The following is a 17275-nucleotide window of genomic DNA, read 5'->3' as shown; positions in this document are numbered from 1 at the left end:
GAATTTTGGACGTTCGATTTCCCAGACGTCCATTTTCTGCATTTGAGGCTTACAGTGACAAGAATACCCAAATGAGACGACAGAAACAAATAAATTGTTATGATAATATAGCAATAATCCCCGCTGCAGTCGAGTATGCATTCGAGTATGGTACAATTCGCTTGTGACAAAACCTCATGTATACCCGCCTAGCGGAGGTTATTGCTTAAATATTAGTATGCAACAACTGTTGTCGTCCATTATGGGTATTATCATGTAAACCATAGACCCTCTCATTAATAATGGGCGTCCATAAGTAAAAGCAAACGTGAGACTTACACATGTACGAAACGCATGAAGCAGATAACCCAGACGCTGTATATTTCCAGCGATGAGCCACCATGGTGAACTTTATTAAAGAGCTTTGATTGAAAGTTTTGACATTACTATGCTTTGTTTTTACCATGGTATCAGTCAGTTACAGTCTCTGGAAAGGGAGAAAGATTTAAGACTTTCCTACATGGGCTGTCAAAATATTGCAATGCAGAAGTCTGTGAAGTCTTTGAAGTCTTTCAAAGAAGAATTAATGTTCGACTGCTTGACCAAGAGCTCTCTCAACTCTCGAATGCCGTGACTGCAATTTACATATTACATATACACAGAGTGATTGCAACTAAATCAAATCTTGCAAGTTTCGGAGTTCACACTTGCTCGATTAGTAGACCAAAGTGGCTTTCAAAGTTCTGATACAAATCCCGAAAAAACACAAAGTGTCTACCATGACAGTGTTCAATTTTTCGCTATAGGGCAGTGTAGAATATTAACATGTTACTTACAAAACTGTAAGTATTTTTTTGTAATTTATAGCTACACAGCCTTAAAGAAATAAACCGACAGTCGCATTTATGCGTTGTATGTCACCGGTAAAGGGTCACTTGAGGACACGTTGCAGCCTGTGATTATCAACAGAACACGTGGAACACGGTATATCGGTAGTTTTACCACCGTCTGCGGCCATGCATGCATGGCCCGTGTTAAAAAGTGTTTCGATTTTCGGTGTAGGACGCCACTTATAACAAAGCCAAAAACCATGCAAACAAACAAACAAAATAAAGAGAAAGAAAAGTTTGTCGCCGGGCAGTGTGTTTTGTCATAATACACTAACAGAGTGCACCCTGTTAGTACCAGGTGTATAATAATGAGGACAACATTTGACTGTATGATAATACCGTGTACACGATGTGAAATGACATTAAAGCTTTCTGAAAAATTATTTGATAAATCTTGGCTGTTTTCAGTTCTTCTAAATGATTGTCAAGCTGTGTATTTATATATGCAGTTTTGATTTGCGCTTGTTGGCAAAGGAACGTTAGGTTGGGAACAGGTTATCTGAACTGATTAATAATGGAAGTCGTGACACGTAAGCTGATAACCAACGGGGACGTTACACCCTTGAGCCCTCGCTAACCCTTAGGCCTACACCCCTAGGAGGATCGGATGGCTGCGTTTTGAACACCATTTCGATGCAGTTTTGACGACAAATGTCACGTGACGTAAATTTCGGTGAAATAACTCTTTTTGAAACACATTGGCGAATTCACATGCTGCTCTTACGTTGTGGAATGGGCTGCCTGGTTATATTCGTTCTGTATCATGTTCTGAAGTTTTCAACTCTAAAGACCTACTTTTTGACACTATGTGACACTGTGTAAAGCGGCAGTGAACATTTTGATGGATGCCAGGCGCTATATAAATTTCTTATCGTATCTTATCGTATCATATGGTACACTTTTCTAAAAATGGCTCTGATATGTACTCGCTGCAGCGGTTACGACGGTTATATCTGATTGGCAAATCGTCATTACATGTACCTACATGTACATCAAGTTCAATTCAGGAGTCTGAAACTAGGACTATAGCGTGGCTGATTGGCTGTTTGGAAATGATTACGGAATAAGTTTAAGCCAATCAATTGGCTGAAAGTTTCCGAGACCCTGCATAACTAGCTTTGTGTACAAGGCGGGCATATTGACAGAGAATGAGAAGTGTCTGCTAAAATCATACATCCAGACAATGCTGAGGCAATGCTTGGATCACTCGGTCCTGCTACTCCCGGGGGCATGTGGTCGACTAGACACGCTCCCGATTCATTTCTTTCCCTTCATACAGGAATGTTAAGCCTTTAACGTGTAATTGACCGTTGGTAATGGTAGTTGTAACTTCTTCACCAGTCCTAGTGCAGTTGCAGAGACAGTGTCCGTTTTTATAATGTATGCTCGTCAGATTTTAATAAGACTCGCGGGAATATTTCGCCATCGTTTTTCAAAGCGCTAGCTTTTGTAAAGCAAGCCAAATTGGCTGTGGGAACGAAACAATAAACGGGAAAACCGGCGAAATTGGAAACGCTAGGACATATCATCCACGGGGTTGGGTGGTCACCCCTTGTGTAGCCTTTCTTGTACTGTTTATTGTTGAAATTTGACAGTTATAAAAAGTGTATATATATTAGTTTGATGTATGATACAAAAATACCTAGGATATCAAAAGTTCCAGCTATATACAATATGAATTTGGATTCTACTGCACAAAAGCCACGTTTCTGCAAACATACTAAGCGAATCTTGATAGGGAGAGAAGTCACGACAGATGTTCTAAAGCCGATACAAGTAAATAAGAATCTTCTGTCTTGATCACACGTCAGAAAATAAAATTAGATTTTACAAATTTGGTCTCATTCGATGGCACGATGACAACTTGGTCCTCCCGGTGCGGCGATTGTGGCAACCCCAATCAGTCTCCGTCCTCGCATTCGAACATCACCTCACAGTGCGTTATGTCTACAGAGTTTCTGACTGGATCCCCGTTGGTTCTGACGGCTCCGCCCAACGTCTGCGAGCGGATCGCGGTGGACCTCGGCACGATGAACTCCTCGCTGCGTCGATGATCTGTTAACACCATGCTGTGATGCGACCGCTTAGAATTGTCAGCTTTGGCTTGGGGTCCTTTCTTGCTCGAGCCTACACAATACAAAGTAATAATTTTATGTATCACATACCCAATAGTAAAGCAAATGCCTTGAATGAGTATGTAAATATTTATGTTCTAACAGTATAGATAGTTGTCAAACGAGCGTTCTGTTGTTTTAAATCGGGTATTTAGTTTTCTGTCTATAGCTTGTTGCAGAATATTTCTAAATACTACTTGTATGGCTATCAAGGTCTGGGATCAATCTCATCGAAACAAGAGCACAACAAGCTAGAATGCATAACAGTTATAGTGAGCAAAAAAACCCCAATATCGTTATTCAAATGCACTTTCCATGCGGAAACTTCGTCTTGTTGCCTTCGACCTCATATATTCGGTCAACGGTGACCACGTGGTTTCCATTCTCAGCTCAGATTGTATACGTATACTTATGGCGTTAATATTCAATTATAATTGTCAGATCTTAAGGGTCACAGAACAAACTGAGATCTGGTACAAAACGAGATTTTCCAGTGGTACTATGGCACCAATACAGCCATAATTATCTTCATGTCATTATAATCACACTGAGGATGTCAAACTGTAGTTCAAAATTCACATGTGCTTTTCGTGAAAACACATGTGTTGTTAGTGAAAAATGTGGCATTTGTTGAATTCTGTTGAGGAAATAACACACGAAGGTGTATGTTTGATATACCCGTTTCACGTTTACGGAAAACGGAAAAGATTTCACGGTGTGTATATTAGTAAAAACCCGGATCAAACCATGTCTTTCTTAACGTGCATTTCCCGAGACATGGCTCTGATCTAATAAAATCCTCGTGAGTTGTGAACTTTTTATTTTCCTTCTAAATATAACAAACTAGACTGGAAGATCCGTCGCTTGAGGGCGCTCTCTATCCCCCTCCTCCTCCAGCGCCCTAGGCCTCGAGCGACGGGTCTCCCAGCCCACAATATAACCAGCTGCAAAATTTTGAGTATTTACGCGTTGGATATCGAATGTACGAAGACAAGATGTTTTTTTTTGCCTTACCTGGGTTATCAATGGCGCTGTCTGGTCTCATGATGGCCATCATAACGCCTTCTGCTGCCTCTTTCACAGAGGTCACATCGCTCTTACAGAGTACGTTCACCATATTGACCAGTCCCACAGTCTCGATGATCGCGGCCCTGTTGCCATGCAACTTCAGCAACGCCCTCAGCAGACAGGTGGCAAACTTCTTCTCCGCAGCTCGTCCCCTCTGCATGAACTGCAGCAGCAAGGGCGTGACTCCCCCGGTCACCAGGATGGACTTGTTGTCGTCGTTTCTGGCTAGGTTGATCAAACTCTTCATTACCTCAACGGCGGCGAAGTTCCCTGCGGATGACCTGCCCTTCAGGGTCGCCGAAGTCAAAGCAGATTTTAGGATTCCTAGAATGTGCTCCATCACATGGTCGCTCGCTTTCAGAAAGTCAAGTTCAGTGTCGTCGGCGATGTATGATAAAATAAATAGTCCAAGCATGCATATCTCTTTGTCATGCGTGTGAGTGTACGGTTCCAGTTTCTCGACCGCGTTTTCATCCTTGAAAAGTCTCAAGTTCTTAATCGTTTTCGAGCAGTTGTGTAAGATGTTCAAAGACGATATCACCAGTTGGCGCTCATTCTGTTTAGAGAGATGGAAACAACGGTGACTGTTGCGAAGTGTAAGTGACTTGCGAAGAAATCGGGGTGAGTGAGAGAGAGAGAGAGAGAGAGAGAGAGAGAGAGAGAGAGAGAGAGAAAGAGAAAGAGAGAGGGGGGGGGGTATCGAAATACCAGGGCCAACAAATGACCCATCAAGTGAATGAATTTCTCAGTCGAAATGAAAAGTAAATAACCAATATCCGATTGTTATTTATCAAGCCCAATCTTTATCATGTATTGAGAGGAGTGAATTCCCCCCCCCCCCGGTTTTATCTGAATGTTACCCCGACTTGAGGTGTACTGCCAGCGTGAATTCCCCCATGTGAGAGAGCCATACATATTAATCATGCCACGCGACTATAGGCATACTCCTTGTGTCTACTATTAAGGTATGTTCGCAGAATGTCGTGCACGTGTGTGCGTCTCAACACATTCTGATCAACAGGTTGACAAGACGAAACATGCCTGGCAGATATAATGTATATTCGTGTCTATAATTAATGCGTGATTCGTGAATTTTGCGGTTCAGCGATGTATTTCAAATACATGTGTCAACATACAGACTTAGAACGCGTTTCGGGTCAGAAATTCAGGCTTTAAAATTTTAGCAATTCTCTTTTGTGGCTCATTTTAAAGCTCCTAATGAAAGAAAAGTTTTCCGTCTTAGTTTTTCGAAAGTAAAAAAAAAAAAAATATTTTGCCCATATATACTTAACACAGGGATGGTGGCCATTTTGAATTTCAAATATCAAGAATCGTAGGTAATTTGTCTCTCTAGTACCAAATTTTGCATGGTGACCCCTGGTTTTTATTCTTGCTTTGGTAAGAGAATAGTAAAAAGTTTCATTGACGGAAGTTTGAGCAAAAGTTTAAGTCTTTCACCTTCGAGGCGAATATTACCTTAATTGTTAAAATGAATTATTTTGCTTTCTATTACTTGTGTCACAACGACCGACCTTTCCAAACTGTCTTATACATTCCATTCCTTCACTGTACATAAGGCGGCCATTCTCTTATTTCAACGATTCCGTTAAACTTTGATGAATTTACCTCACCGTTTGATCCGGAAATGTGATCAGAGTCAAGGTAGAATGCACCTCGGGGACAAATATTTGGATTCTAAATTTTCCAGAAATTCTTTGCTGATCTACCTCTTGTTGGAACTAATTAAAAGCTCTTGGAGTAAGAACACCTTTCAGGCTTAGATTTTCGAAAGTCGAAAATTTTATTTTTCCCACAGAGTTAACATGGGGATGGCAGTCATTTTGAATTTCAAATATCAGTAAATGTTAGGTGATTGCATTGTGTCTCTGGAGACAAACTGCACACGGTGACCCCTGATTTTTATTCTTGATTTTGGCGAGTGAATGGTTGAAAGTTTCATCAAGGAAAATTTTAAGCAAAACTTTAAGTCCTTCGCTTTCGACGTGCGTACTTATTACTTAGTGGTAATGTCCATTGGGTATTTCAGCTGTAACCCAATAGAGTTATCTGTTGTCAGAATGTCATATTCAGGTGGGCAGAGGTTTAGCCGAAGGGTGATTAGCGCTACCAACGTTGCTGGGTGATTTAGTGCCGTGGCGAAGAATTCAATAAATTAAATTGTCAAGTGTCATGGATCGATACAAACCTAACTGTTGTTGGTACAACTGCTTTCGTTGGGTAATTATTTGTACTTTCTTCTTGAATGATACTGCTTTCAGCTATTCTTGAAATTTTTAACAAAATTATGTGTTTGTATCAATGGCTTCACGTCGCTTACCATCACAACATACTCATACTGACACCAATGTCAAGAACCTAGGAACTGTAGGTTGACCCTCTCGCTTTAAAAAACAAGGGTCACTCCCCGCCAGGGCCACTGATCCCTACCTATCAAAGGCAGAAGAAACTGCCTAGCCCTTAGGGTACAGATAGTGACAAGAAAGCAGTTTAAAAGCTGGACTTTGAACTAACTGTTAGCAACACTTACTGTTAGCAACACTTACCATAGTACTGTATTTCTGTAAGCCATACCGTTCTAGATTTGTGAACATCAGATGTAGCATGCCGCATTTCCCAAGCTCTTTACAAAGCGACAAACTAACGTCAGAGTAGTCCCAACAAGTATTTTGAACAAAGTGTATCGACTGCCAGATTCGGTCTGTCTTTTCCTCTATTTCCAGAAGGCCTGCTAGGAAGTAAGTCAACTCGCGACCTCCGCCCGAACTGGCCAGGTAATCGCCAAATTGGCGGCGCGTTTGTTCGCTCTTGGTGCTGTGGAACGGCATGTAAATGAACGTGGCAATGCTTCGTGTAGTGTCCCAAATGTCACTGCTTTCGCCGCTCTTCATGGCCTCAATGACCGTCATCATGCTCCTCACCGTGTCGCGTTGTCTGATGTCACCGGTGAGACCGGACTTCACCACCCTGTTCATGAGCGACGCTGGTGACTGATTCTTAACCTGGGAGATGTCTTCGGGATTTACTGAACTCGTGCTGTGTTTTGCTGAGTAAGAAATAACACAGAATTGGTGAATTGGTGAAATCACAAAAACGATAAAGATAGTATTGGGACACACTGTCTCGTTGCCAATTTTGTGACGTATTGACATTTCTACCTCTCTAGCTAAGTCCGCCTGGTATGTCATACCTTCTCGTATGGGATTGTGCACTCGCTTGGAGGGGCCAAATATACTAAAACACAAACACACTGCAATGACAGGTTTCATGTACACCGTGTCTGTGTATTCGTGATTACACTCATAACATATAAACACACAGCCGACACTTTTCCGTCTTTTTTCCTAGATGTTTACCGAAATCACGTGACAACCCAGTAATGTCAACAATGGCGGTTGTGTGAATATTATCAAGCTAAAAATATTCTATCAGACATTCGACGATCTCGAACAAGTTATTTATTGCCAATTTCTTTGTTCGTGCAACTGAAATATAGATAGCAGTGTTATCGCACAGCTGGCATCGCAGTTATTTTCTTTTGTGTATGTTTAAAATCACAGAAATCACAATGGCCAGCTTACACACGTCTGCATGCTGTATATGCCATACCCTCAACTGGCAGCGGTGACGTTTACATGCATGATGTAATTGGAGCAATACCATTGTTATATCACCATTAATAGTCACCAGGTAAAGACAAATTTAGCATACAACTTATACTTTTAAGTTCCGTGAACTACAAAAAAAAGAGGAACACGTAACTAAAGGCAGAAGTATTTAAAATTCTTTGCTTTGAGTTCTCACGCGCCTATGTATTAGAGGTTTTCATGAAAAAAGCTGTGCATATTTGAATAGGACTTTTACAGTGTCGCTTTTCTGCTTACAAATAGTCATTTATAATTTTTTGTAAAACGTATTTACAACGTCTGCAGCTCGCAAATGTCACACTTTAGTGTAAGTTATATGAAGGTGGGAAAGGAATTTCTGCTGTGATTCTTGAAATTGGGCACCAGTCTTATATATGAACGTTATCAAGTAAGTATAAAACTTGCTCGAGGAATTTTTTCTCTCTGTGTTAATTGATCAGCTTTTACCTTTTTCAAAATTTTGAGTGAATGCCAAACAGAGAAATGAACTACTCTGGCCTGACCGAACAAAACTTGGACACAGGAAATTGAAACTGTCAGGTTATGAAACTGGCGGATAAGGCATTTATATAGTCTCATCAAAACATAAATGGTTATGAAATATGAAAGTCAGTTTAGTATTTGGTCGGGCTTGAGCTTCCTTTTGGCAATAAATGTGTCAAGTGTGAGCCACAGCCATTCAGTCACTTTCCATGTACAAGCTGAAAGGAAACGCAACCCTATCGAACCTGTTTAGTGATTTTTCAAATATTGCAGAACGAAACTGAAGCTCAACCCTGATCAAATACCAAACTGATTTTATTAATAATGTTCGTAAGTCATAATTTATATATTTTCCGGAGACCACAGACGCCTGATCGGCCTGAGGTTGTGATGTTTCAGTTGAAACGCGTGTTATAATTGCGTTTTTCTCCACAACTAAAGCCTGAGTAACTTTAATTTCCAGAATTGGACTTTGATAGCAGCAATCGCTGTCAACCAACTTTGTTCCGGGAGGCAAACTACTTTACTCGGTCAGCCGACTAAAACAAAAAGTGATCCAGGGTCGAGCACACACGTGATGCAGGCTATACGTCACGAAACATCGATTTGAGAAGCCACTTTGTCGTAAAGGAAGAATGTGTCTAAATGGACCATCGTGACTCCGAAACAAAAAGTAATATGCAGCGTGTTAAAAAAAGAACAGAAAGGGAATGGTAATTTCAAACAAATTGCCGACGGTTTATTTCCATTTCGAGTTGCGGATGTTATACATTATCTCCTGAAAGCATAACTCCGAACCTGAAACCTTAGCGGTGCAGAAGTCAAACGCTACGTGATCTCATTTGCTTAACGTGAAATGATTGCAAACACAGCACATCGAAGTCTACAGACTTGTTTTTATACAAAATCCGCATCTTTAGTCACTGAAAATCCCCCAAAACAACTTGAAAAAAACCCCCCCAAAACCAAAAACCTCTTCGAGCTCTGCGATCTCATTCGATGAGAATTGGAGCAATCTTTTAGCGATACTTTGGAACGCGCTGTTAAAATGTTACTGTATGGTTGCGTGACCTAAGGTGTTAAATAGTTGCGTGACGTCAGCAATGGCGAACTTTTGCAGTGCCTTACGGTATATATGACAGTTTGGTTTAACCTGTCGGCCTGGCCCATGATGGCGCTCTGAGTAGCCATTCGCGCCATGTTAATCATTGCACGCCCACGGAGTGCACCTTCCTTCCATTAATTAGTGTTTGGTTCCTACATGACGTTCAACTGAATCAACATAAACCTTCAACTTGTGTTACAAAAGAGAAACTTGTAATTCAAATGAGTCACAGAGAACGACCGGGTCATCAAATGTAAATTAAACAAATTATTTGCGCTCATTGCTTCACAATGCGACTCATTGGTGCGGGGTGCACGTGCAAAATACGTTGATCATGACGTAGCCTTGATTATGTTAATTTGTTCCAACATTTGACAGTTCACTTCACTGTAGCTTAGGGTATCCGTATCAAACCAGAGGGACTTACCATCATCACTGGAGTACTCCGAGTCAAAACTAGAGAACTGATCATAGTTGTTTTCTGTTGTCGGTGTGCTTTGCTGATGTGACGTCTGTTCACCTACGTTGTCCTCAGCACCCACGGAATCGTCGAGTTCCACCCCGTCCAGATCGGCGCTGGTGATAACACTTCGACTCCTCGGCAACATGACCTTCTCATGATTCGAGTGCCTTCGGAGACGTGGGCCCGCCTCAGCCATGATGACCTGCAACGGCAGTGGAGCTAGGAATAAATGATACGCATGTAAACCTACCAGAACGACAACGGTTTATTCGGTCGTGGTGTAAAAACTCAGGTAATTTCCTTGCCCTAAGGTCATCGACGCGATTGAGGTCACCCCTAGGTGGCTACTTAACCATTTGCGCCGCGCTTCCCGCTCGCGCACACATAGGTACGTCCATCACCGCGACCGCCCGGCCTTCCGCTTTGTGCAGTTAATATATTGAAATGAAGTCTGAAACCATTACAGATCCCAGTTGTCAGGATCTCTCTAGTGTGTTAAAAAAACAACGCGAGCATGTGTTTGGCGGGAAATTGAGAGCCAATAGACTATCCTGTGCGATGACACTTAAAGCTGCATCCGCAAAAAATGGCTGGGGGGAAGGGTTGGGGGGCTGGAGGAATTCAAGGAGGATTCGAAAATTTTTTGGTAGTAGAGGGGGGACTTGAAAGTTTTGCTATACTGTAGGGGGGACTTGGAAATTTTTTTGGTTCCCTTTTTCGTTTTACATTTTCCAATTCCAAGTTTTTGTAGGTAATTCAATGAAAAATGAATACCATTTTTATGTCATCCAATTGTTGTAATGTTAGTAATAATTTAAAAAATCTAGAACCATTTTGCCACATTTCATTACTTTTATCTCGAAAAAATCTAATCATGTGTGATTTGTTGTAAAAAACCAAACTTGAGCGTAGTAACAGGGCAGAAGCTGCAACTGTTGATGATTTTTGCAATATTTCTATGCAATTTATCAACTACAGTTTCTTGCTGTCTCCCTACAGCATGCTCAAACACACAATATTCAGTTTGTCGACAAAACCTGTATAAATATGTATTAAGTGATAATGTAATTAGAGTCCAGACTGACAGTCAGTTGTCAGTGATACAAATGCATGGTACACATACACAGGCTGTGATAGCAAGCTGAATACTGAACAGTTCAACATGCTGTAGGGAGTAGAACAAGAACACAGTTGTATAAACTGAAAAAAATATTGCCAAAATTATCAAAGTTAATACAGCTACTCCCTACGGGCAGTGTCACTGTCAGGTACCGCCCTGCTACTGCAGTGTCACTGTCACTGCATACCTGAGCAGTGACAGAGATAGCTCTGACTCTGATGTACATGGTAGTTGAAGAAAGAGTTTGGGTCAAATGACGCTCATGACAGTGAAACATACTTGTACACAAGATCAGGCCAGAGAGTAACACATGGAAGACAAGGAGACTTGAAAAATTATCGGGAATTTTTGAATTCTGGCATATGAGAATAATCAAATATTAAAGAAAAAAGATGGGGTCAACATGCTTGATTTTCTAAATTTTCACATTCTTGTCATAAAATAATACAAAAGTAAAACTTTGAATAGTAAAGACTAAATGAAAAAATATGTGACTAAAGTTGCCATTATTACACCCAAAATTTCAGAGATTAAAACATTAATCCGATGGAATATATTTTAACCTTCCAGTATTGTCAATTTGAGTAGCATCTAATCCATATATGTCTTGTAGTTTTGAAAAAAATTTTTGGTAGGTCACTGTGCAATATGGCAATTAGCCAGAATTCACAATTTGCCTACTCTCTCATGATCGTCATTTTGTGTGCTCTTCGGCAGGAGCAATTGACCTGGCCAGAGTTGGATTAACTCAAGTTGGCTTAGACCGATAAATCCAAAAAGTTCACCGATGCGTTAAAATGAATCAATTTAAGAACTTGCCTTAGGAATATTACTTTACAAACTGCTAATAAGTAGTGTTGAACACCTGCGAGCGGAACGGCGCAATACGTGTTTATTTTTTCTGCGCGTACATCCTTTACAAATATGCGGGCTTGTGATAGTTGGGGGGACTTGAAAAATTTTGATCATATAGAGGGGGCATTTGAAATTTTTTTAGGGTATTGAGGGGGGATCTGAAAAAAAATTAGATTTCAATCACGATTCCTCTAGCCCCCCTAATCGTTATTTGTGAACGCATCCTAAGCCTACCATGACTTGGAATAAAGTTCAACCATGTCAAGATGAGAGTGAACGATGGCCATATATGCTACCTCCATGGTGCTAGTAACAAACAACAAACAAACAACAGACCGTAGAAGCTCTTGTTTTTGGGATAACTAATCAGGTGATAGACACTGGCCACTGACGTCACTATCACATCACTGGCCCTGAAATGGCGAGAAGTATAGCAAGTAGTTTAAATAAATCAGTGTAGGTTTGAAATGATAAGGAGGGAGTGATTACTACCCCAGCAGTTGACAATATCTGTAATGAAATCAGCGAACAATTTGCATACATAATGTTTATTTCTCAGGTTTGCCTTGAAAAGTCTTCTCCAAAAGCTTCCAACTTTTATAAATATATTTGTAGTTTGGTTTTTTTCCAAATGACAGCGAAAATCTGCTCTCATAATTTTTTGGAGCACATGCCAAATTTATTTTTAGCCATTCCATCAGGATAACCAATTGTGAGCACTTTTGCCGGTGTCGTTAAAATCAAACATGTCTCCCATATCAAGAAACCTATTGCACGTTGATTTTGTCTCTTGGTGTACTCCAATTAAGAATTTCTTGGCCGTCGCAGACATTTTTCTACTTTTATTTGTTCATCTCCCCTGAAAAGGGCTAACATTACGAGTTGTTTGGCAGTAATAGTGATTTGCAGCCAATTTCGCGGTATGACTAGGGGCACTTAAAGGGATACAGTCGTTGGAACTGCGCTCAAAGGGCATATGGGACCCATACGACCAATGTAAACACTGTATCCAAGGTACGATGTGATTGATGAAAGTAAAAACATTTCTATCATAATAAACATCGTATAATTTAAATATTGCGGCTATGATGATAAGGTACATCCAGATATCTTGCACGAAATACATTGTTTGTAAACAAGAAACTCGCACATGCTCAGTTCCGACGACGGTTTCCCTTTCCCCTTTAAGTCACAAAGTTTGATATTATGTGTTCAATTTAATCAGAGAAATAATTTGGAGGGCATGGTCACATTGTACACTTGATGAATTGGAATCGTATTTGAAATAAAACACGATGGGAACTAGTTTGGGATAATTGGATCTCCATCTTTTTCAAATTTCTTGAAAGTCTCGGGTGCCCTATAGCTGAATGTTGCAATATTACAAAATACTCGTGAAAACAAGTGTGTAACTTTAAAAGGAAGGCAGATGAGCTTACATTCGCAGATTAAACAGACATTACTTCACCATCCAATTATCCCAAATTAGTTCCGATCATGTGATAAATAGTCTTGGGATCAATGTCTGCATTTCATGGGCGGCTTAAAATTTGCAGACCCTCACACCATAAATAAAGCAAGAGAAAAACGCAAAAAGACCTGAAGAGTCCCAAACAGAAATATTTTCAAACAAGAGCACAAATGCCGCTTTAAAAACGTGATGACATGACGATTGGAACTAATTTTGAATAATTGGATGGTGAAGTAAGGTCGGTTGAATCTGCTAATGTAAGCTAATCTGCTTTTCTTTTTAAGTTATACACTTATTTTTATGAGTAATTTGTAATATTACAATATTCAGCTATAGGACACCTAACACTTTTTTCAGAAATGTGAAAAATATGAAGATCCAATTTTCCCAAATTAGAATCGTGTTGGAAGTTCAAATGCATTTGTTAATTCAAGACTAATAAATGGTTCACAGTTCAGAGCTAGCGTTTGTTTAGATCCAGTCATGAAGTGGTATTTAGTCTAGCATGGGAAATTTGGTTCAGTTTGGTATATGCCCTCCCCCAAATTGTTTCCTACAACCCGACTCTTAATTTCAAATATACGCATCCTAAATGTGTTTAGCATATATCATATTGCCAATTCCTACCTGTTTCTCTGGGTAGTAGATCAGTAACTCTTATTGATGATTTTTTCAATATTTTTGTGAATGTCAACCATAATTTATTGTTCTTCTCACAGCATTCAGCTTGTTAACTCAGCTTCAACGTACAGACTACATGGCTGTTGTTGACAAGTGAATTCTGGTCCAGACCAGAATACAAATGTAAACATCAACAGTGCACGTGCTTTTTACACATACAGACGCTTTGTTGACAAGCTATAATTAGTGGATGTTTCAACGTACTTGTGGAAGCAGAACAAGAACTTGCAATTGACGTACAGAATAAAAATAATGACAAAATTATGAAAAGTTAGAGTTACTGGCCAAATAAGTAATAGTAAAAGCCATCAACCTATCTACCATATTTATAGAAGCCCTATCATCGGAAACAAATTCAGCATTGATCAATTGATATGACCTGGCACTTTACTTGTCGGGTCAGTGCTTTAAATAAGGCTACCTCCGTGAATGACTGCACCGCGACTCCAACCTCAACTCAATCGCCGTGAGGTCTACAAAGCAAATAGATCGCACGCTGAGTGTACAGGCTGGTACAGAAACGGAAAACTATTATATGTAATTATTTATGTGTGCGTATGTGATTTACATAAATCTAAACAAGTCTTGATATGATATCTTCAAGATTAGCTTGTACTAGTTCTAGGTCATTTATCTGACACTCTTATTTCTATTTTTAGACAAGGAAAATTCCTGTTCTTTCTCGGTTTACATGTTTTGTGAGTGAGGCCCGCTCGTGTCCAGCGAGATGGTCGGGTATGTACGTTCTACAACCACCGCCACCAAAATCAAAATACACAAACCGCTCTGTGCATATTGTCTGTGCGCGGTTCTACTGAAGGACTGGGAACTTAAAATAGAATCCAGACAAAGAGACGTTAGCTTTCTGCACTGTCACCGAACGCTTTCACTGAATACTAATTTGCAATGCATCTGTTCTGTGGAGGGACCGTGTAAAATCACTTCCCTGAGCGCAAATTAAGACACAGTGTAGCGCATAGAGTTTTAAACCATTTCCTTGTCGGGTCAGTACGTGAATTGACGAGGCTGAACTTGAGGTGTTCCCCCACGTAACCACACTGTGTGAATCTCAGCCCCTTGCTACCGTCCCCTCCCTGCCCGAGATCTAGTGGCAGGCCCGGTAGCATTAGCGACAGTGGCAGCGACAGCCCGAACGCCAAACATGACCCGGCCCTCTTACATAGAACGCAGTGAACTGTGTAAAAGGATAGGGGATCACTTTCACTGCAAGTTCTCGTCGTAGTAAGCCTGATACACACACACGTACACGCATATACACATTGAACATGTACATACGTACACACACATAAACACAAGACCCCAGTATACTGCCGTTGTGCTTGCTCAGTACCCCCGGATTAACGGTCTGGCAACGGAGAACAAACCAAATTAAACCACCTGTAGGAGCTATCATAAGCTGCACTTCCGCATAATGGAGTTGGACTTCTCCTTAAATATATAAACCAAAATACCATACTTACTAGCTGCTTGAGGCGAAACTCCATTTCTTCGCAATTACCAAAGATTGCCAGGCAAAGTTCAACTTACTACGTGTACAGAATAATATTCTGTGTACCTACAGCATTTTACTTTCTTAACCTCTACACTTTCCGCGAGGTAACAACAAAGCAGGAAGTAGAAATTCAGTGGGCGCATCTGACACAGTCGTAAGCTTATGACACATCTCTGAAAAAGCTGTTCGAAAAAATGTCGTAAAACCTTTGTTTTCTGTTCGTATACCTACACCTACCTTCGTCGGAGCGACTCGCCTTCGGATAACGTGTATTGCTCAACCGATTTTGACTGACAGAGTACCTGACGTGAAAAAGGATCCAGCCCTCGATGAGACCCTGACCTCCAGAACAGACTAGCATATATACAGTATCAGCCCTACTATCACGTACTGTCACGTGGTCTACGCAATGTGAGCGCCTACATATAGTGGTCCCATCGATGAAACCCCCTCACCACACGCTGAAAAAAACACACTCTCCGGATGTGCGTATATTTGCACGTCTGTTAGCTGTTCCTTCCACAAACAAAACAGTGTCTTACCGACCGGCACTTCTTACAGATATAGAGCCAAGTTAACATAACACAGTCAACGATATACGATGAGAGAAGAAATAGACTTCATATCGGCCATTTGAGAAGTTGGTCGTAGTGTCGAACTTATGTAAGAGAACCGTCACAGACTGTCGTTGAAGTTTAAAAACATAATTCGAACAATGAATATGCTGTAAGATATAGTTTAGAATGGCTGGCATGAACACATTCTGAAAATGTAAGGAGACTTTGCGGTTGAGCCCAAAAGTGTACTGTAACCGGCATGCCGACTGCTATAAGTATGTCTGTTAACGGAAAGCACAAATAAAGTTTAACTCAAAGTATACTCTTGTTGAAGAAACGTGTGTTGTCATTGCGAACATCATTGTCACAGTGACGTAATCATTGTTTGCGCGCCGGTGTCATTGATAGGTCGCCATACCAAGTGTAGCAATCACAACAACGATACAACACTCAGAACAAGCTGACTGTATGGCATACTTACGGGCGTGCTGTATATAGCTGGTTCTCTGTGCAAGTGAGGTCGGGGAGATTCGACACATGTACTTCAGTTCAGAATAAAGGCACGCAAAGGAATATGAAGTGTGTAGGGTATCGGGATTCCTAAGATTTCGACAACAGGTGTTTGAACCGGACGAGAACTGTACCATTGCTTCGCTCGGAGTGAGCGTCCAGACATGGTACCAGAACGGGGTATGAATCAAAGCTTGCGGCGAACCGTAACGAGTTCAACACGGTGTGTGAATCGAGTGAGGGCGTGCTCATTAATAACAATGGACAGCAGTTGTTATCAGTGTGAACGAATGCATTTGGCGACCGACAAAGATTGTGCCATATGTGGGTAACAGTTAAGCCTCTGAGGTCAATACCGTACTCTCTCCGTTACACCAGAACACATGGAGCTTACACTATATGGACTTAGATAGTCTTGTTGCTATTCAAGGAAAGCCATCGTAATTGGATTTTCGGTTTCAACGACGCAATATTAAATTTTTCTGCTGGACGAGAACTTGTGTGTGTGTGTGTGTGTGTGTGTGTGTGTGTGAGAGAGAGAGACAGAGAGAGAGAGACAGAGAGAGAGAGAGACAGAGAGAGAGACAGAGAGAGACAGAGGGTATTATATTATGCAATCTGTATCTGTTTTTGTGTCTCCTGCAGTTTAGATGGAAATTGTAGACTGGGCCACGGCGATATTCCTCCTAATCCTGTTATTTGCATTTGAAGTAATATATAATATATGTGGAAGTAAAAGATTGTGTTGTCATTGAATGGTTTCAAAGTTCATTACAAATAGTATACATAAAGATATTTTGT

The 17275-nt window shown here is 40.7% G+C and overlaps 1 protein-coding gene across 2 annotated transcripts; it reads right to left on the bottom strand.

The window, feature by feature from the left end:
- Window positions 1-321: 321 nt before the first annotated feature.
- LOC139131111 (uncharacterized) lies at window positions 322-16675 on the bottom strand. 2 transcript variants are annotated; one of them, XM_070697060.1, is made up of 5 exons: window positions 16446-16675; window positions 9732-9969; window positions 6616-7115; window positions 3998-4607; window positions 322-2996 (listed from the first exon to the last, which is right to left on the bottom strand). In XM_070697060.1, exons 2-5 carry the CDS (start codon window positions 9961-9963, stop codon window positions 2770-2772), a joined length of 1569 nt encoding a protein of 522 aa, XP_070553161.1. In that variant the 5' UTR covers window positions 9964-9969; window positions 16446-16675; the 3' UTR covers window positions 322-2769. The 2 variants fall into 2 exon arrangements, with proteins under 2 accessions (XP_070553161.1, XP_070553159.1); XM_070697058.1 differs by lacking the exon at window positions 16446-16675 and adding an exon at window positions 15645-15842.
- Between the last annotated feature and the right edge of the window lie 600 nt (window positions 16676-17275).

Source organism: Ptychodera flava, chromosome 4, assembly GCF_041260155.1.
Source record: "Ptychodera flava strain L36383 chromosome 4, AS_Pfla_20210202, whole genome shotgun sequence".
NCBI classification, from domain to species: Eukaryota; Metazoa; Hemichordata; class Enteropneusta; family Ptychoderidae; genus Ptychodera; species Ptychodera flava.
Note: the sequence above shows the minus strand (reverse complement) of the source record. Positions and strands in the feature narration are given on the sequence as shown.

What these genes read in the sequence shown, in the direction of transcription:
- LOC139131111 (XM_070697060.1), bottom strand. Translation starts at nt 9,963, where the DNA reads ATGGCTGAGGCGGGCCCACGTCTCCGAAGGCACTCGAATCATGAGAAG. An exon ending in GGAGTACTCCAGTGATGATG is followed by an intron (nt 7,116 to 9,731) that starts GTAAGTCCCTCT and finishes TTTCTTACTCAG; the next exon opens with CAAAACACAGCACGAGTTCA. An exon ending in TACAGAAATACAGTACTATG is followed by an intron (nt 4,608 to 6,615) that starts GTAAGTGTTGCT and finishes CTCTCTAAACAG; the next exon opens with AATGAGCGCCAACTGGTGAT.